General features: G+C 55.5%; 3 protein-coding genes across 9 annotated transcripts in view; 1 reads left to right on the forward strand and 2 right to left on the reverse strand.

Annotated features, from left to right (window-relative positions):
- The window catches only part of RRP1 (ribosomal RNA processing 1), a 45,887-nt gene extending 45,045 nt beyond the window's left edge, over positions 1–842 (reverse strand). For all 3 annotated transcript variants that reach the window (XM_081139070.1, XM_081139071.1, XM_081139069.1), the window contains exon 1: positions 622–842. In XM_081139070.1, the coding sequence (XP_080995196.1) occupies positions 622–754 (133 nt within the window). In that variant the 5' untranslated portion in view covers positions 755–842. The remainder of the gene's footprint in view (positions 1–621) is intronic.
- A 2,378-nt stretch (positions 843–3,220) lies between these two features.
- The window catches only part of CSTB (cystatin B), a gene marked incomplete at its 5' end in the record, with an annotated part of 37,121 nt that continues 20,490 nt past the window's right edge, over positions 3,221–19,851 (forward strand). Inside the window, 3 exons of one of the 3 annotated variants that reach the window (XM_081139085.1) lie at positions 3,221–3,420; positions 6,194–6,295; positions 7,193–7,568. In XM_081139085.1, coding sequence (XP_080995211.1) covers positions 3,343–3,420; positions 6,194–6,295; positions 7,193–7,321 — 309 coding nt within the window. In that variant the 3' untranslated portion in view covers positions 7,322–7,568. Of the gene's footprint in view, positions 3,421–6,193; positions 6,296–7,192; positions 7,569–18,265; positions 19,093–19,851 lie in introns of those variants that run through there. The other 2 variants (XM_081139082.1, XM_081139080.1) reach the window with 2 other exon arrangements.
- PDXK (pyridoxal kinase) lies at positions 10,975–18,115 on the reverse strand. Of its 3 annotated transcripts, none has more exons than XM_081139076.1 (6): positions 17,889–18,115; positions 16,940–17,022; positions 14,317–14,446; positions 13,112–13,248; positions 11,837–11,903; positions 10,975–11,585 (listed from the first exon to the last, which is right to left on the reverse strand). In XM_081139076.1, the coding sequence occupies exons 4-6, from the start codon at positions 13,229–13,231 to the stop codon at positions 11,473–11,475; spliced, it is 300 nt and encodes a 99-aa protein (XP_080995202.1). In that variant the 5' UTR covers positions 13,232–13,248; positions 14,317–14,446; positions 16,940–17,022; positions 17,889–18,115; the 3' UTR covers positions 10,975–11,472. The 3 variants fall into 3 exon arrangements, 2 of the variants coding, with proteins under 2 accessions (XP_080995202.1, XP_080995203.1); XR_013998935.1 differs by having other exon boundaries at positions 11,023–11,585; positions 14,317–14,442; positions 17,889–18,087; XM_081139077.1 differs by having other exon boundaries at positions 11,023–11,585; positions 14,317–14,442; positions 17,889–18,093.

Below are 19,851 nucleotides of genomic sequence, written 5' to 3' on the forward strand. Positions count from 1 at the left end.
ACATTCAAAATTCAGCAAGTCACCATCTCCTGAGCTGCACGGTGGCTGGCTACAAACGTGAATCTGTTGATCATTCATCCAGCGTTACACTTGGGGTTTGTGCGCTTTTCTGCGTTACCCTTCAAATTTCGAAGAAAATTTTAAGTCATCAGGCTAGTAAGGGCAGAAGGTATATAAAACCACTCAAAGCATCTACTGAGCTCCTGTGTTCAATGAGCAGTGAGTGGATCTCAGACTTCAGCACTAGCACTGGAGTCACTTGGAGGGCTCATAACCTAGAGATGCTGACCCTACGGCCGGCGTCTGACTCAGCAAGGCTGGGATGAGACAAGAATGTGCATTTCTAACCAGAGCCCCGCTGAAGCCGGAGTGGCTGCCGGGGCACCACGCCTGCAGACCCTCTGCTGCGGAGACGGGGAACGAGCATGTTCTCCGCCCCCGCGCTGCGCAGACTGCGGCGCACCTCAAATGACAACCTACTAGTTACACACGGAGAATTAGTGACAAATGCCGCGGGGCAGCGGGAAGCACCGCCCGTGGGCCCGCCAGGCCCCCGGTGCCCCGCGCCCCCGCCAGGCCCAGCCGCCCAGGCGGCCCCACAACCGCCGGCCGCGCGCCCACCTGCAGCCCGCTGAGTCCTGGCCACGATGTATTTCCGGAGCTTCCTCACCGCCCGGTCCCGGGTCACCTGCTCGTTCCCTGCCAGGCGCTGCGCCAGCAGGACCTCGGGGGGCAGCTGCACCCGCGAAACCATGGCGAGCGCCTCAGAGAGCCCCGGGGACCCTCGGCCGCGCGCCTTCGCTCTCGCCTGGGCGCGTGCCGTGACGTCACAAGACCGCGCCGGCCTCGCCCGGACGCGCCAGTGACGTCATACGCCTGCGAGGGCCCCGCCGTGACCGCGCGCCATCGCCGCCTAGCGGCCGGACCCCGCGAGGACAGCACGAGGCCGGGGCGTTCAGGAGAGGTCAGGGGGCTGCAGTTCCACCCGACTGCGGACGGAGGGCGCTGTGGCGCCGAGCAGGACGCGGAGGATGGAGAGGACCCTGCGCCCCCAGGACTCTTTCCCTGGGGCGGGGTCATCAGGAAAGGGCGCGAGGGCGAAAGAAAGGGGTTTGCAGGAGCCGCGGCCGCCACACAAGCGCCCTGCCGTCGCCGCAGGCGCCCCTCCCGCGCAGCCCCGGCGCCTCACGCAGCCTCGGGGCTGCAGCCGGGCTGTCAGGGCCGGAGGAAGCCTGCGCGGTGCCCCAGAGGGCACTCGCCCCCGGGCCGGACAGAGCGCGACACAACTGTCCTGTCTGCAGAGTAAATGCCGCGGGCGAAGGCAGGAGTGACTGGATGCCTGTATGAAGGAGGGGACATGCAGATGCTGTGCGAATCCCGATTGGACCCTGGTTCAAAGAAAAAGCTGTACAAGTCATTTTGGGGTCAATTGGCAAAGCTGGTATACAGACGAGACGTTGGGTTACAGTGCAGAATAATTATTTTCTGAGGTGTGACAATGTAGTGTTTTTGAGTATGAAGAATGGACTCAGCAGACTTCTTCTGTAAAGGACCACATGTCAGGGAACCCCGAGCCCCGGCTCGTGGATCTGCTAGGCTCGGAGAACGGAGGGCTATGATTTATTAGGACAAAGGGACACAAAGCAAAATCATTGCAGGAAAACGCCGTGTAGAGTGAGTCCAGGGGACACCAGGAGGAAGCTTCAGAATCCTCTCCAGGTGGCGTCACACGGGACACACTTAATCCCCAGCAAGGAGCTGTGACAGCACATGGGAAATGTCCACTAACGGAGCAAACTGGAGAGACACAGACTACATTACATCGGTGAGTACAGGACAGTTAACATTTGGCATTTATTACTAAACAGAGACGGCATGTGGGCAACAAGGTAACACTGAGAGGTTTTTGGTCGTCCACTGGTGCCAGTATGGTTATGCCCTCAAGGGGTTTGGAAAAGACATTTTCTCTGACTTTTCAAAGGTATCTCATCCTGGATGCATAGGAACAATGGACAGGGCTTAAGGTAACAGATTGACCTTTACTAAGGAAGCTATAGGCCTGGGATGTGGTTACCCACAACCTGCCCCAGCTAGAAATTTAGATCAGATCACCCCGTGAGGTTACTTTAGTCACTGAGCTTGTCAGGCCCACTATCCAGCCCCCAGAGCTTGTTGTCAGGACTGCTAGGTAGTCATGATTTCATACAGACGTTCATTCAATTAGGAGTGAATTGTGGGGGTCTCTCCTTCCCCTCACCCCACCCACACCTGGCCTCCCACGCTTCCCTGAAGTTACAGACCAGGCTCTTTCCTGCTCTTACTGGGAAAAGAACAGGCTCTTCCCTGGTCTTACGGGAAAAGCTTGCGTCCTCCACACATCTGCTCCTGGGCCACTCCAGCTGGGGCTATGCACTGGGCCCCACATAAGACAAGGCTGGGCCTGCTCCTGCAGTCAGCACCCAGTGGGGGAAGAGGCCCAGCATGCCCTGAGGTGCAGCCCCGGGGTGCAGGAACAGGGTGCAGCTGGAATGCCACTCCCACTCCAACCTGAGGCCCTGGGAGTCATCGCATCACTGGACTCCTTTCCCCCGCCTCTTTTCAGCCATGTCAGCCCTTCACTATATCCCTGGGCCATATGCTGGTGACATCCATAGTGGCTGGCACAAGGTGGGTACTTGCCAGGTCCTGCAGATGAGGAGTGCAAGGCAGTCCAATGCACTCGGGAATGAGGTCAGGCGAGGCCTGATCCTGGACACCAGGATGCAGTGGCAGCCCCTGCTCCCCAGCTATTCCCGGTGCCCACTGGGCAGAGATTTCTCTCCTTACTGCCCTCTGCGACTCTCAGGTCCAGCTCCCACTCATCTCTGGGTCCCTCCGACCTGGCATCCTGCTCTGCATGGGGTCAGGGCCACTCAAGAGTCGGAAAACACCAGCGTCCAGGGTCTGCTCCCTCCTCCTCCCATCTCCCCAGCCAGGGACTCATGGCCAGTAAGACCAACACCAAACTCCAGGTGGCAGGGGACGTGCACTGCAGCACATCATCTTGGGTCCCTAGGCGGTGCCCTCCGCGGGGGGCCCACATTGCGCAGTGCGCCCGCCCCTCACCCATCTCCCCACTCTCTGCCCCCTGGAGGCCCTCCCAGCCCCACCCCTGGCTGGCTGCCTTCCCGCCCGGCCCCTCCCTAGTGACGGCGAAACCCGTGCCCCGCCTGCTTCCGCCGCGTGTCATGTGACCCGGCTGAGTCACGTCGCAGGGCCGTCTGCACAGCTCACCACCCTCCGGGTCCCCTGCCCGGTACCTGCTGCTGCTTGCGCTCAGCCCCTCCGTCCCCCTGCATCGCCATGAGCGCCCCCACAATGTGCGGTGGGTGCTCCGCCTCCCGACCCGTCACTGCGGAGATCCAGGACATCGCCGACAAGGTACACGGGCAGGTTTTGGACAGCCACTGAAGGGCCTCGACTTCTTCGGACAGCACACAGGGGCGCCCAGAGGGAAGGGCCTGATGTGTTTGTCCTCAGGCGGTTCAGTGGGAATCAGAGACCAGGAGACAGAGCAGGTGGGGTGCAGGGGAGCCGTAGTGAACCTGGGGAAGGGTATGCAGGGTCCTAACCTTCTACTCTTACTCTGGTACTACTTGTGTAAGTTTGAAATTAGTTCCAAATATACGGCTTTTAAAACCAAACAGAAACCAGGCTGGGATGCAGAGGCAGAGCCTGGTTCAGACCCTGGGCAGCGAGTGACCCCTGGGCGTCAGTTTCCTCCTCTGTAAAGGGGGCATCACTAGGGGGCCTTCACAGAAGGTTCTAGGGCAGGTGGGATGGTGGGGCACAGGAAGGCTCGGGTTCCGAGTGAGGAGACAAAAAGTCAAACCCACCTTTCTCCTGGGAGTCCCTGCTGCTTCCCTAACCCGACAGTGTGCAGCCACCCGTCTTTGCTCAGGTGGTTTACGCCATCTGACCACATAAAGGGCGATGAGTCAGTCCCATGAGACTGAAAAGGAGGAATTTGCAGGGACTGGGTGATGAGCCATCTATGGCTGGGGTTCCTGGGGCCTCCCCCACACTGCTCTCTGAGCCCAGCTTTCCCTTGCTGTTCTGATTTCCAAGCCTCAGAAATTCCTCACTTGTTACGGGAACTTTGAATGTGCATAAGCTCATTCAGGAGAGAGGAGTTGCTGTCTTGGGGCTACTTAATTGGGTGTTGGTCACTTGAAAGTGACAAGAGGGCAGTCACCATTGCTGTTGGGAGGCAGGTCTTCAGGTCGGGCCTTTAGCTGGTGGCTCTTAGAGGACAGGGGCAGGGACACCATTTGTTTTTGGTTTTTTTAATTTTTTTTTAAAACTATGTATTTATTGATTACAGAGAGAGGAAGGGAGAGGAAGAGATAGTTGAAACATCAATGATGAGAGAGTCATTGATTGAGCGGGCAACCGGGCACATGCCCTGACTGGGAATCGAACCCCGATCTCCTGGATCCTAGGTCGATGCTCATACACTGAGCCACGCCCGGCCGGGCCAGGGACACCATTTGTACTGACTCTTCCCCAAGCAGTCTGGGCTGCAGGTGAGAACAGAGGTCAGAGAGGGAGCCCCACCAGAAGGATGTCAAAGTCCCAAATTCTGTCTCAGCCTCCTGGAGGAGTGCCCACCAGTCCTGACCTTGGCCTTCCCCTGCCCTCTGCTGCCCCCTGACCCCTTGAGGGCTGGTAACTGGCATCTTCCTAACCATGCCTGGGCCTCTTGTGCTCCCCTTGGCATTAGTCCAGCCCATCTTTCTCCTGGTCAGCAGCAGGGTCAGTGAACTCTCACCGCAGGTCGTGGCATCACCTGCATTTAGGTTTTCTCACCATTCCTTGCAAACCGCGGGGGGCTTTCCTGCCCCCACTCCTGAAACAGGCCAAGAGGGAGGCGGTTCCTTCCCAGGTGCCTGTGTAGCGGGTTTGTGTGTCACTCATCCCCTCAGGCTTGTCCACTGTCAGCAGGGTGAGATCCCTGCAGACCAAGCAGGGCACCTTGCACGAGCAAGGGCGCTACAGGTAAGCGCTGAGACACAGGCGGGCCCGCAGTGAGAACCCTGCCGGCTGCACAGAGGGCAGAGGAGCTGCAGGATGGGCCTGCCTCCCCCCGCCTGACCCTCCCTCCTGCCCTGAGCTGCCCTGACTCCAATCTCCTCCCCCTTCCTACCCCGAGGTAGAGCCCCTCCCTGAAGGCTCTGGGAGGCCAGCAGCCTTTCTTCCTTTGCCACAGTGACTCTCTTGCATGTAATGAGGGTGATCCCCCTTGGCCCCCTTCCACCAGCAAGCCTGCTGCCTATAGCAGCGTTAACTAAAATCCTCTAACCCTCTAGAACTAGTCTGGTCACTCCATCCAAAGGCAACATGCTCCAGTGCCTACCAGTTAATCTAGGTAGCACTCAGACACCTGGAAACTAGATTAGGTTTTAAATTAAGAAAAAACAGCCAACCAGCCAACCTGCTCTCTCCTTCCTCCATGTAGATGCTCGGCTAATGAGAGGCCAAGATCCTGGGAGACAGGAGTGAACCAAAAGTATGGTTCCTGTTTGAGACCTAGGATCAGGATGAGCCTCTGCCCAAAGGCACTACATCTCAGGGAGTCATCTAGAAATGCAGGAAAGCGCCTTTACCTGCACAGCACTTCCTCCGCTGCCTTATCTGTTATAGGAGAGCCTAGGAACAGCCTAAGTGCCCCGTAGGAGAAAGTTAAGACAATTAAGGCCCATCTGTAATCTGGAAGATTAAATCTAAAACTAAAATTAACTTTAGTAAAATTCTAAACTGTTTTAAGTTTAAAAGAATAATTAAAAATTATATAGTTGTCCAAATGAACTGTTTGTGGGTGAAGTCAAAAAAGAAAAACAGGGTATAAGCTTGTATATAGGTCATAATGATGAAAATCTAAGCATTTCCCACACCTAGAAGAGAAAGGGCATGTGGGAGAGTGAAAGCACACCTCGGGAAGGGCAGTGGGATTCCGGAATTGGTCGCTGCACTTTCTCCTGAGTGCGACCAGTGGGACTCGTCTCCATGGCCAGTAGCAGACACCTTGTAGAGGTTCTGGAAGGGGCGGGCCACAGAGGTGGGTTGGTAGCGTTTGCCCGAGTTGGCCACTCCTGTGGGTCAGTGGCCCTTGCAGGAGGGGAGACACCGAGCTTTCCTTCCCTCTGTCCCCCAGGTGAAGCCCCAGCTGGAGGAGAAGGAAAACAGAAAGTTCTGCACTTTTAAGGCGACTGAGTACAAGAGCCAGTTGGTTGCGGGCATGAACTACTTCATCAAGGTGGGTGTCGGCTATGTGGGCGCTCACGCAGGCTGGGGTCCGCAGGTGCCAATTCGGGTACTTAAAGGGGGGCCTGGAGCCCTAGCTGGCGTGGCGCATTTGATAAAGTGCGGCCCGTGCCCCGAAGGTTTTCGGGTTCGATTCCCAATCAAGGGTGGGTACCTGGAAGGCAGGTCCGATCCCCGACCAGGTCGGGGCGGGTGCAGGAGGCAACCAATCCATGTGTCCCTCTCACATCCATGTTTCTCTCTGTCCCCCCCTCCCTCTTTCCCTTCCCTCTAAAGAATCAATGGAAAAAATATATTCCAATGAGGAGTAACAAAAAGTAACTAAAAGATAAAGGGGTCCTGCAGCAGCCCCCGCCTTCAAGGGGCTCTTCCTCTCTCCAATGAGTGTGCATGCCCTGGCCATTGCGCTTAGTTGGTGGGGAGTCCTCCCTGCACCAAAAGGTTGCCTGTTCGATTCCTGGTCAGGGCACGTGCCCAGATTTCAGGCTTGATCCCCAGTAGGAGGCATGCAGGAGGCAGCTGATGGGTGTTTCCCATCGATGTTTCTCTCTCTCCCTTCCTCTCTCTCTCAAAGTCAATAAAACCATTTTAAAAGTAGTAAAAAATAAAATGAGCGTGCATGCACGCATGCAGGCCTCCAAGGAGGAGAGGACTGAGCCTTTCGGAAAACTAAGAGCTCTGAGGAGCAAATGTAGGGTGCCAAGGGTCCTGGCTGGGGTGATGGGCATCTGCCACTCCTGAAGGAGGAAGATGGGAATGTCGTCAGCCTGACTGCTGATGCCCTGAAGGGACACAGCCACCCAGGGCCTTGCGCACACAGTCCAATCAAACATGGAGACTTGGGGTCCAAGGCAGCACCTGCCCCCCTCACCCGACTCTCTCTTTGCAGGTTCAAGTTGGAGATGATGACTATATACACATTCGTGTGTATGAAAGTCTCCCACATGAGAACAAGCCCTTGGCCTTGCACGGCTATCAGACCAACAAGACCAAGAAAGATGAGCTGGCCTATTTCTAGTTCTGAATCTTGAACTGAGCCCATCATCCACGTGGTTCTGTCGTCTGTGATCATGTTTGGGTCCTGAATGAGCAATGTCTCTATGCTGTGCCACAGCTGATGGAGGGGCTGTTCTGCACCAATCTGGTGTCTTTATTTCTGACTCTAATAGTGTAATTTCCCCCCAATCAATGATCTTAACTAAATTGCTTTCAAAGAGGGCTTAGGTTACCTCTAAATACATATATTTTTAAGTGTTTGCAAATTCCCTCCTTTGTTTTGGAATTTTTTTCTTCATCTAAAACCACAATCACTAGGTAGATGTATCCAGACATGTTTGTAAAGTTCCTTCATGACCACATGCTGGCCTGAGCCACCTTGAGACCCCTTCCATCTGAGGAGGAGAACCCAGCAAGCTTGCCCTGGGTTACAGGAAGTGGGTGGTGGGCCCAGGATTCCAGGAGCCCATTTTAACCACAGCTCTACACACTGTTGCCGGGACTCTGGTTCCTGTCTCCAGACCTTGGTTTCCCCGCATAAATAAGAGGATTTGAAGAAACCAATTCTGGACCATGAGCTCTAGACATGCTGACACAATCATAGACTTTACGTTTCCATAGCTATACGCAGATGCAATGACACTGGTACCAGTGTGTCCTGCAAACCACCTGTGGAGATGTCCTGAGCCCTGTGAGCCTGGGAGTCCATGAGCTCGTCCAACGAGCTGAGCTACATGTGCTCAGAGCCTGAGCATCTGGCAAGAGCATGTCTGTTTCAACAATGCTCTTGGTTTCCACTGGGGTCATGCCCACAGTGAAGTCAGACCACTGGTTGTTTTGCCCAATGTGTTTGTATGAAGTAGGATTCAAAAAAGTGCCCCAGAGTATGAGTAATGAGTGGTGAAATTTCTATCTGTGTGGCTCAGGCTCAAGGTAGATGTGTACCTGAGGATTAACGTGGGTCTGACACTTCTGAACCCCGTGTGGCTTTCCTGGGGCGCCCGGCATTTGGTGCAGAGTCAGGCTGTCTGGGTGTGAGGTCGTGGAGGGCATGGAGGGGTGGGATGGTCAGCATGCAGAGCCTGGAGTGCAGCAGTAAGGAATCTCTGAATAATGAGCTGTGTGTATCCCAATCTGTCCATGAACTGTAGGAATAAAACACTTTCAGGAGACGCTCTTAGTCTCAGCAAACAGAGTCAAGCAAGTTTTCACTGCAGTGATGACCTAGCACTGTTCCTACTTGGGACTTCCAGGGACAGGCAGGGGGAGATAGCATTTGGGTGCTAAGCAGGGCTGACAGCCCAAGCCCTGCAGGCAGGGAGCCCCCAAGGACACAGCTCTCACTGCCCATGTGGACTGAGTCCAGGCTGTGCTCCCAGGGTGGTAAGACATTTGGGAAATGAGAGAGGTGGCAGTTACACAAGTCTGAGGTCTAAATGCCATTGTGCTGTGCACTTTAAGATGGTTCCGTGTGCTCAGCTAGCGTGGCTCAGGGGTTGAGCATCAACCTGGCATCCAAGAGATCATGGTGCCATTCCCTGTCAGGGCACATGCCCGGGGTGCGGGCTCTATCCCCGGTAGGGAGCATGCAGGAGGCAGCCGATCAATGACTCCTTATCCTTAGGTGTGTGTCATGTGACTTTGACCTCAATAAAAACATAACGTGGGACAGTAAACCACAGCCAGTTTGTGGAACACCTTTGACAAAGGATTTGGGGAACACTGGCAAGTACTGAAATCTGCACTCTGACAACAATCTCCCACGTTAACATGAATTACCATAATTTTTCAGGTTTTAAGCTATGGAAAGTAAAAACAAGGATCAATTCTAATTTGGACCTAACCTGTGTGAAAAACTACCGCCAGGGGACAGGCTTAAAATCTGGATGGGGATTCTACACACAGGCAGCCAGGGCCTCAGCTGTGGGTGTGACAAGCGGCACATGTGCCAAGTTTGAGCCCATAAAACTCAGGCTCAGCAACGTGGGCGTGGGAACGTGGAGCTCGGCCTCCCGAGGAAGCTCAGGTTTCCACAGGAGCCTCACACCCTGTGGAGGCTCCCGGGGTCCCCAAGGTCCTTCTCTTAGTACAGACAGCTCAGCCCCTTCTCCCCATGGTTGGGGCTTTACAGCCAAAGGGCACAGAAGAGAAAGTCTCAGACCCTGCCTGGTTCATGGCTGTACAGAAGCTCCACGAGGGACTAAGTCTCATCACTCTATGGGGAGCATAGGGAAGTAAAAGAACAAAACCGAAAGTGGGGCCAAGCCCCTGAAATAAAACTAAAGAACCAAGAACCGAGCACTGTCCGCGGAGCACGCTTCCCTTCACGTTGGCTGCACACAGGGCATAGGCCCAACACCCACAACCTCACTTTCTGGGGGGTTTTCAGCATCTCACGGAAGACAGATACATTCGGTTCTTTGCCCAGGCATATATGGCTCTCACTATTGAAATAAAAAAAGAAAACTTTTTTCTCATTGGCCGTCTCCCCAGCTCTACTTCGCAGGGGCAGAATTTGCCATTAAAGGCCCAGGGCCCTGGGTGACTGGCTGGTCCCTACGAGCACCCTGTAGGGGATGCTGCACCCCCACCAGGCTGCAGGCCACTCCCTCCTCCTTGCCCAGTGGACCCTGCAGGGACCAGGAAGCAGGGCACTGCCCCTGGGCTCTGAGAAACCCGGTCCTCGGACACAGGGGCCGAGTCAGGGGCAGGTGCTCCGACCCTGTGCACAGGCCACGCGAGCACTACTGCATGGGAGGTAAGACACTCAGGAGTGGGCAGTGGGCGAGGAAACAGCAGAATGGTGCTGGGAGCTCCATGGAGAGTGGCATCCCTTCTTTACAGGGTATTTTCTACAAAGTGAAGACTGTGCTACTGGAGGTGTGCAGGCTCCTGCCTGTGGGCACGGAACCGTGTGTGGGGGGCAAGGGCTGCCCTCAGGAACTTTGTTTCCCAGGGGCCACATCAAGGCCCCCGTGCCTGTATCTCCCTGTCCCCTCCAGGTTGTGGGCTCCCAGGACGTGCAAACCTCTGCACCCTGAGAGTAGGGGGTGGGGGAGTGCCTTCGAGGCAGGCTGAGTTTTTGGAGAGGGAACCCCTGCCTGCAGCGAGGCCCAGGGCACGCCAAAATTCTGGGCAAGTGGAGCCAAGGAGGTCATGTTGGCAGTGGACAACTGGACTAGTGTCAGGGCCTAGGGGTGAACCGTGTCAACTGTGGGAGCAGGTGCCCTCCTCTGCTTTCCGTACCTATCTGAACACTAACCCCCATGGCACGATGCATGTCACCAGCAGTGGGTGGCAAACACACAGTGCATGAGCTAATGTGCCATAAACTAGGTGAATTTTCCAGAAGGACCCCAATGTGGCATCTTTCCAGACACCCTCGGCCCTGCACCAGCCTTCCCTTTACTGGCATCTCCACACCTTGCTCAGCGGGGCCCTACAGACACTTGTGGGTTACAAGGTAGTTCTGCTCATACTCGTGATGAGATTTGTGGACTGACTGAATTTTCGGGGTCCTGGGAAGGTCCCCTCCAAAGTGACTGTGCAGACCTGTGGGTGTCTGGGCCAATGGGCATTATCCTGTCCACGTGGTGAAACAAACGCCCAGGGGCCTACCCCTGAACAGCAAAGTAGGAACAAAAACCCTAAAGCAAGAACCAGGAGGGAAGGGTCAGAATGACAACAAAGGCATTTGGCATAATTCACCCGGACGCAAACGGTGAACACAAAACTCCTGCTCAGACACACACAGATACAGCCCACACCCGACTGCAGCCAAGGGCCCAGCTCAAGCTGCACAGGGTAAATTCAATGGTGGGAGTCCATGTGGCCCTCTGGGGGCAGCGGTCCCTCCCACCAGGTACCCAACCCCCAGCTGGGGAGGATGCCCCCAAGAGGGTGACCACCAAGCTGGTTTTCCAGGGAGGCCCAGGAGCCTCTGTCGGGGAGGGAGCTGGGTCTGCAAGTTACAGATTTCTGTGATCACTCTGTTATTTTTAAAAAGCACGACTGGCACGTTTTCACAATTAAGACCAGTTGATGCTGGACACACAACAGAAAAAAAATACCAAGTGTAGGTCACAGCTCTAAGGCAGACGTTACATTTCTCACAGGGATGGAGAGGGAGACGCCGACACACTGTGTCAGTCAGCGGGTGGGCCCAGGAGGCCCTCACAGCACCGTGGCCTGGACAACAATCTCCGGGTTCTCAATGTCCCTCTTGCTCTGGACCATCCTCAGCTCCAGCTGGGCCGGGCTGGGCTTGCGGCCTTCCCCGGCCTGGGCTACAGAACAAACAAAGCGTTAGTGTCCGGGCAGGGCAGGGAGATCGCCTCTGGAGTTCCCGGCTCAGCGGGGAGCTCCAGCCGTGGCCGCCATTCCTAAAGGCCAAGGCCAGGGGGACAGCAGGAGCCACGGGGACCCCATTCACAGCAGAGTAAGAGCTGCCTCTTCCCCTCCCACCTTTCTACCCCAGGCCTCAAATGCAAGAGGCTCTCAGGAATGCAGAGGTGCCCCACGGGCCAGCCAGTGGTACCTTTTGCACACTTGATGGTCCGCTGCAGAACGTGGTGCATGGCTGACACAGTCTTCTCACAGGCCACCTGTGGGGGGAGGAACCACTCAGCCCCTGCCACACTCAGGACCGTCCACTCACCGTGTTCCCCACAGCTGCCTGCAAGAGCACTGTCTCCACCCTCAGTCATGGGGCGCTGGCCTGGCCACATGCTCCCCCAACTAGCTGGGCCTTCCCCGCACAGAACAGCCAAGCAGATGCCTGGCTAACTAACTAAACTGCCCCCTCTGGACCACAGACAGCTCTGGGGAGGGCTTGTGACTCAGGACCCTCAATACTGCCTGGCATGTAGTAGGTGCTTAATAAGTGTTTCTGGTTGGAATTAATTATAAAGAATCTACATGGGAAAGACCTCCTGCCCCGAGGTTGACCACGGTCATCGGGCACAGTCAAAGTCTCACAGACTCCGGGCTTAGCAGGTGCTGGGAAGCGAGAACTCCCTCCCTGACTCCAGGATCTGGAGTTTCTCCCAAGCCCAGACTCTGCCTTCAGAGGCCCAGCAGCGAGACCTCCTCTGGTACCACGATGCCACTGCCTGGACTAGATGGAGCTCCCGCTGCTGCCAATCACACTGGGAGGTCTGCTCTCACGGCCGGTTGGCCATCAGGGGAGGCAGGAGGGGGTGAAACCGGAAGTCTGGCTCCTCTCTCCTACCCCTGCCCCCCACAACTGCCCTTCCCACATTCGGGGGACAGCAGGCCTTGCACACCTGACATTTCTACGTTGATCCAGGACAGACCTGCCTGTCAGCTGATGGGGCGTCACACAGAATGACTTGATAAGGTACCATGAGGCTGCACACGACGCAGGAGGAGCTCAAACACTGTGCCTCTGGGTCCTGAGCTGGACCAGGAAGCGCACAGGAGAGACCTCGCACCCCAGTTTACCAAACCAGCCCAGCGACTACATTTGAGGACATGCTCGCACTGGCCACTCTGCTGGAGAAGGCTCCCCGTTACCGAGGCTGCAGCACCTCAGTCCTGAGCCAAAGCCCTCAGATTTCAGCTGGCACAGGACACTGTGGGCTGCGCCAGGCGCCCTGCTCAGGCACAAGAGACGTGGTGAGCAGGGCCGGGTGGGACTCAGCCCACATGTGGGACATGCCAAGGAAACCACTGCCGGCCCCCCCCCACCAAGCTCAAGTACACCTTGAGCCCTCCAGCTCTCTGGACGTGGTAACCACTCCCCACAGAGATGAACAGATCAGCTGTAGCAGGAGGGGTACGCCCTGCTGACCTTGAGGTTGTTGGGGTGCTTGTGTGTCCACGCCAGGAGCATGGCGGCAAAGAGGTCCCCGGTGCCCACAAAGACAGCGTCCACCTTGCGAATGTCCATGCGGATGCGCTCTATCGCCATGGAGCCATCAGGGTGCCCTGGGGGACAGCATGGCCTGCTGGGACCCCAGATCCTCGCCAGCAGACGGCCAGCCCAGGCCTGGGCCCCAGCCTGCCCTCCTGCCTGCTCACCTCCTGCACTATGTGGTGGGGGGGTAATGTCACCCACGGAGGCTCACTTGGACAGAACCCAGGACTCAGGGCCCGACTGGTGCCCTCAGCTCCCCACAGTGGATGCCCCACCCCAGGGGAGAAAGTAAAGATGGGAGCCCCAGATGACTACAGGCAGGATGGACTAGGGATAATTGTGCAGCTGATGAGGGGCCGGCTCACGTGATGTGGAGGGAGCCTGAGTAACCAGGGCACCTGGAGCTGTAGAGACTGTGAACTTACTGAAGTGTGTTTGTGTGTGAGCAAGTGTGCCAGCATATACATGTGTGAGCAATGTGTGAATGCGGGAGTGCATGACTATGTGAGTGCGTGTGTGCATGTGTGAGTGTGTATCTGTGCATGTGTGCTCCTCCACAGATGCAGGGGGGCAGTGAGAAGCAGCCTGTGGGGCTGCTCTCTGGGTCAGTGGGTGTGACCCCAGCCCCCATGTCATTCTAACGCTGTGCAGAGAACACCAATCAGGTGGCACTCTCATGTGCACAGAACACCAACCCAGGAGGCACCCATGTGATGAAACAGTGAACACAGCAGAGCAGGCAGGGCCCTCCCAGTCCCGGCTCTGTAGGAGGACAGGTGTATGGACACCTGGTTTCGTGGGAGCCTCGCTCCTACAGGGCTGTTCCCTGTGAGTCCCATATATAAGTCCAGCCGTTGCTCTCTGCAGCTGGTGCCATCGTGGGGGAGGTGTCGGCACCCCATGCTGCATGGCACTCCAATTCAGGGAAACCGGTTCCCATTCTTCTTTTGGTCGCATTTCTCAGGATGGGAGGGGTGGTGACAAGTTCAGGAAACTGACTCCCTGCTGAGTGAGGCTTGGTTTTCTTTCTACTGATCCCAAAACCTTCTCAGAAGCCTTAAGGGGCAAGTGGTGCAAAGGCGGGAGGGAGCTCAGTTGGCAACCTGCCCATCCCCCACCCACACCCCAGCCGTCCTCACCTTGTCCGCGCCCACTCAGGCCAGCTCCTCTAGGAAGATCTCAATGAATTGGCTCTTCACCCCATTGGGGGCCTGGCTGTCAGGGTGCAGGATCTCAGTCGTCAGAAGCTCCAACAGCTGCTCGATCTGTCTAAAGAAAGAAATGAGCAAATACAGCGGCAGTCATGACAGGCACCAGGGCACTGGTGTCCTCTGCCTATATGGAGCAGACACCCTGTCCTCCAACACGCCCATGTTCAACTGCACACTGGTCTGTCCCACTACAAAGGACCCTGGCAACTACCGATCTGTGGGACCTTATCAGCAATAAAACATACGGCATAATTGATGCTCAGCTGCAAAGTGTAAGATGTGTAAGCACTCACAGGACCTTCCTCTATCCTTGAGACGACTGCAGGAGAGAGGCCTGGTGTGACAGGAGGCTGCCACCACCGTGTCTCACCCCCTCCCACCTCTGTGGAACTGCTCAGGAAGGCACACGAGGACACAGCAAATGCTGAGAAAGGAGATAGAGGTCATGGAAGGGGGATGAGCTAGCTCCTGGGTCCTGCTTCACCGAGTACACGGCCCATGAAGTCACAACAGACCTCTCCCTGGCACATTGGTTTCAGTGGTCACAGAGGCCTGGGCTCCCAGCTCAGAGAGCTCCAGAGACCCATCTCAGTGGTCTGGGTGCATCTGAATACCTGGGCACCTGATGACACACAGGTCCCTATACCCGAGCTGGAGAATGGGTGTTCTTTAAGGAGCTGCCTGGATGATGTGGGTGCACGGCAACAGTGGGGATTCACTGGGTAGGGATGGAAAAGTGATGCTCGGGGAAAAAGGAGCAGAGGCCAGGGCAGGTGCGAGAGCCCTCCTCCCGGGGCTGCTGACAATGCTAACGAAGCTTACCAAAAACAAACTGGTAACAGATGCTGTGTCAGGAAGAGAAAGGGCAGAGGAGACCACACCAGCAGCACTGGCCACCCAGGGGCCCAGCCCTTCAAAATGACCTCTGGGCTCAACTGCTGGTAACAACAAAGATGAAACTACCTCCGTAATGACAAACCAATGAAAAGTCAGCTACAGCACACTTGTCCCTTTAACACTTAATTCCGCTTCAGTCACTAGCTACCTACTGGGGAACCCACAGTCCAAGGTCCTGAAATGCGTGAGACCCTGGGCCTCAAGGTCCTCATGGGGACTTAGGGATGACAACCACTCAAAACCAGAGGACTCCTGCCCCAGTGTAGTCACCCACAAGGATTCTAAACTTAGAAAAATTCAGGTAACTAAAGTACAACTCCTCCTGATCTTTTTCATATGGGAAAAAGGCAGCCAGGGACAAGATTTTAACTTTGCTTTCAGAAGATCAAAAGTCCTAGCAACCTTGGCCTGTAAGCGGAAGGCTCTGGTTCACTAGCTATTCTAACAATTGCGGACTAGTTTTAGTACCCATGTGCTTGAAATAAACTCCTTCAATGTATACTTTTTAATTATAAATCAATACAAAATACATTGCTTCTAAGCCCCTTTCCCCCTGCCGCACCCCCAAGACCATGCAGCAGCAGACACACAATGTTTTTGGTGCATTGTCAGTGAAATAAAGAGCAGTTTGCAAATATCATGATATGACACCACCTTCGTACCATGTGCACAGAACAATGCAACATCTTAAAAATTGTCGGTTGGAATTAAACTTGCTTTTTCAGTCTTATAAATTTTTTGAGTTTTTTTATACTGAACATGTATCACCTTCAAAATTAGAAAACAATTATAAAGAAACCAAATTTTATATTACTTTTTACAAAATCTTTAAATGTCAACATTCAGAAGCCCCCTTTGTGTGGTGGATCTCAGTCTGTCCCCCCTTCCCCCCCTCCCCCGGAGGTTTAGAAGCCTGCTCGCCATCACCTGGATGCATAGCTTCAGGTAAAGCAAGAGTCCCTCCCACCCCGCCCTTGCTCCTGGGTCTCCCAGAGGGGCTTGGAAGAGCTGAGACCCAGCAGAACCCAGACCCTGCCTAACTGCAGTAAAAATGGGGGCCCACTGCAGTTTATGAGGAAACAGATTTCCCAGCAACAAGCATCACTATAAAATAAAGAAGTCTGCCCAGTCGGGCATGACGCAGTGGCTGAGAATCGACCTAGGATCCAGGAGATCTTGGTTCGATTCCTGGTCAGGGCACATGCCTGGGTTGCGGGCTAGGCAGCCGATCAATGACTCTCTCATCATTGATGTTTCTATCTCTCTCTCTCCCCCTCCTTTACTCTCTCTGAAATCAATAAAGATATGTTTTTTTTAAAAAAAATGACTGCAGGAAAAGTCTGTGTCTCAGAAGACTTGGACTTTCTCCCTTGGTTTCTATCATTTTAGGGTTCAGTTTGTGATTTCTCACAAACACAAGACAGATAATCCAGGCTTCAACCCTACAATGACTTGCACTGACAAACAGCTGTGTGTATGGCTACAGTGCTCCACTCAGCAAGTATAAGACCCTCTCTAACCCAAGGCTCTCGCTCTCCAGCCATTAAAAAAAAAGCATCGAAGCCGTAAAACTTCACCCAGAGTCCACCACAAGCCCACCTGCCCTCCTACTGACACTGCTGCTCCAGCTTCTTCTGCCTTCCCATACACTCACCTGGAGGAGCGGCTTGTCCTGCATCCACATGCAATAAAACAGTCCTTTCCAAACCTTCAGCAGCTCGTCATGAGTGAAACCACCTGCACGAAAAACAGCAACACTCAGGCGAAGTGAACCCCAACCTTTTAGTACCAGGGATGAAGACAGAGAAAGGTGACTCCTTGAACTAGGCCAAAGTCCTATGACAGCAAAGGGATCTGGTCCACCCCTCTCAAGCCTTCCTCCTAACTCTGAACCCAGTGGGCCTGGGCCTGCGGGGACTCCCTCAGGTAACTGCCATTTCATTCTATCAATAAACACTAAGAATCTACAAGTATCAGGCATCTTACTCCATTTTTAGACATTCAAAATTCAGCAAGTCACCATCTCCTGAGCTGGACGGTGAATCTGTTGATCATTCATCCAGTGTTACACTTGGGGTTTGTGTGCTATTCTGCATTACGCTTCAAATTCCAAACGGAAAAGTTAAATCATCAGGCTAGCAAGGCTGGAAGGTACATAAAAGCACTCAAAGCATTTACTGAGCTCCTGTGTTCAATGAGCAGTGAGTGGATCTCAGATTTCAGCACTAGCACTGGAGTCACTTGGAGGGCTCATAACCTAGAGATGCTGACCCTACGGCCGGCGTCTGACTCAGCAAGGCTGGGATGAGACAAGAATGTGCATTTCTAACCAGAGCCCCGCTGAAGCCGGAGTGGCTGCCGGGGCACCACGCCTGCAGACCCTCTGCTGCGGAGACGGGGAACGAGCATGTTCTCCGCCCCCGCGCTGCGCAGACTGCGGCGCACCTCAAATGACAACCTACTAGTTACACACGGAGAATTAGTGACAAATGCCGCGGGGCAGCGGGAAGCACCGCCCGTGGGCCCGCCAGGCCCCCGGTGCCCCGCGCCCCCGCCAGGCCCAGCCGCCCAGGCGGCCCCACAACCGCCGGCCGCGCGCCCACCTGCAGCCCGCTGAGTCCTGGCCACGATGTATTTCCGGAGCTTCCTCACCGCCCGGTCCCGGGTCACCTGCTCGTTCCCTGCCAGGCGCTGCGCCAGCAGGACCTCGGGGGGCAGCTGCACCCGCGAAACCATGGCGAGCGCCTCAGAAAGCCCCGGGGACCCTCGGCCGCGCGCCTTCGCTCTCGCCTGGGCGCGTGCCGTGACGTCACAAGACCGCGCCGGCCTCGCCCGGACGCGCCAGTGACGTCATACGCCTGCGAGGGCCCCGCCGTGACCGCGCGCCATCGCCGCCTAGCGGCCGGACCCCGCGAGGACAGCACGAGGCCGGGGCGTTCAGGAGAGGTCAGGGGGCTGCAGTTCCACCCGACTGCGGACGGAGGGCGCTGTGGCGCCGAGCAGGACGCGGAGGATGGAGAGGACCCTGCGCCCCCAGGACTCTTTCCCTGGGGCGGGGTCATCAGGAAAGGGCGCGAGGGCGAAAGAAAGGGGTTTGCAGGAGCCGCGGCCGCCACACAAGCGCCCTGCCGTCGCCGCAGGCGCCCCTCCCGCGCAGCCCCGGCGCCTCACGCAGCCTCGGGGCTGCAGCCGGGCTGTCAGGGCCGGAGGAAGCCTGCGCGGTGCCCCAGAGGGCACTCGCCCCCGGGCCGGACAGAGCGCGACACAACTGTCCTGTCTGCAGAGTAAATGCCGCGGGCGAAGGCAGGAGTGACTGGATGCCTGTATGAAGGAGGGGACATGCAGATGCTGTGCGAATCCCGATTGGACCCTGGTTCAAAGAAAAAGCTGTACAAGTCATTTTGGGGTCAATTGGCAAAGCTGGTATACAGACGAGACGTTGGGTTACAGTGCAGAATAATTATTTTCTGAGGTGTGACAATGTAGTGTTTTTGAGTATGAAGAATGGACTCAGCAGACTTCTTCTGTAAAGGACCACATGTCAGGGAACCCCGAGCCCCGGCTCGTGGATCTGCTAGGCTCGGAGAACGGAGGGCTATGATTTATTAGGACAAAGGGACACAAAGCAAAATCATTGCAGGAAAACGCCGTGTAGAGTGAGTCCAGGGGACACCAGGAGGAAGCTTCAGAATCCTCTCCAGGTGGCGTCACACGGGACACACTTAATCCCCAGCAAGGAGCTGTGACAGCACATGGGAAATGTCCACTAACGGAGCAAACTGGAGAGACACAGACTACATTACATCGGTGAGTACAGGACAGTTAACATTTGGCATTTATTACTAAACAGAGACGGCATGTGGGCAACAAGGTAACACTGAGAGGTTTTTGGTCGTCCACTGGTGCCAGTATGGTTATGCCCTCAAGGGGTTTGGAAAAGACATTTTCTCTGACTTTTCAAAGGTATCTCATCCTGGATGCATAAGAACAATGGACAGGGCTTAAGGTAACAGATTGACCTTTACTAAGGAAGCTATAGGCCTGGGATGTGATTACCCACGACCTGCCCAGCTAGAAATTTAGATCAGATCACCCCGTGAGGTTACTTTAGTCACTGAGCTTGTCAGGCCCACCATGCAGCCCCCAGAGCTTGTTGTCAGGACTGCTAGGTAGTCCTGATTTCATACACATGTTCATTCAATTAGGAGTGAATTGTGGGGATCTCTCCTTCCCCTCACCCCACACCTGGCCTCCCACGCTTCCCTGAAGTTACAGACCAGGCTCTTCCCTGGTCTTACAGGAAAAGCTTGCCTCCTCCACACATCCGCTCTTGGGCCACTCCAGCTGGGACTAGGCACTGGGTCCCACAGAAGACAAGGCTGGGCCTGCTCCTGCAGTCAGCACCCAGTGCCAGGAGAGGCCTAGCATCCCCTAAGGTGCAGGAACAGGGTGCAGCTGGAATGCCACTCCCAGTCCAACCTGAGGCCCTGGGAGTCATCGCATCACTGGACTCCTTTCCCCCACCTCTGGTTCAGCCATGTCAGGCCTTCACTATGTCCCTGGGCC

This window comes from Miniopterus schreibersii (assembly GCF_964146895.1).
Source record: "Miniopterus schreibersii genome assembly, chromosome: 5".
In the NCBI taxonomy this organism is placed as follows: domain Eukaryota; kingdom Metazoa; phylum Chordata; class Mammalia; order Chiroptera; family Miniopteridae; genus Miniopterus; species Miniopterus schreibersii.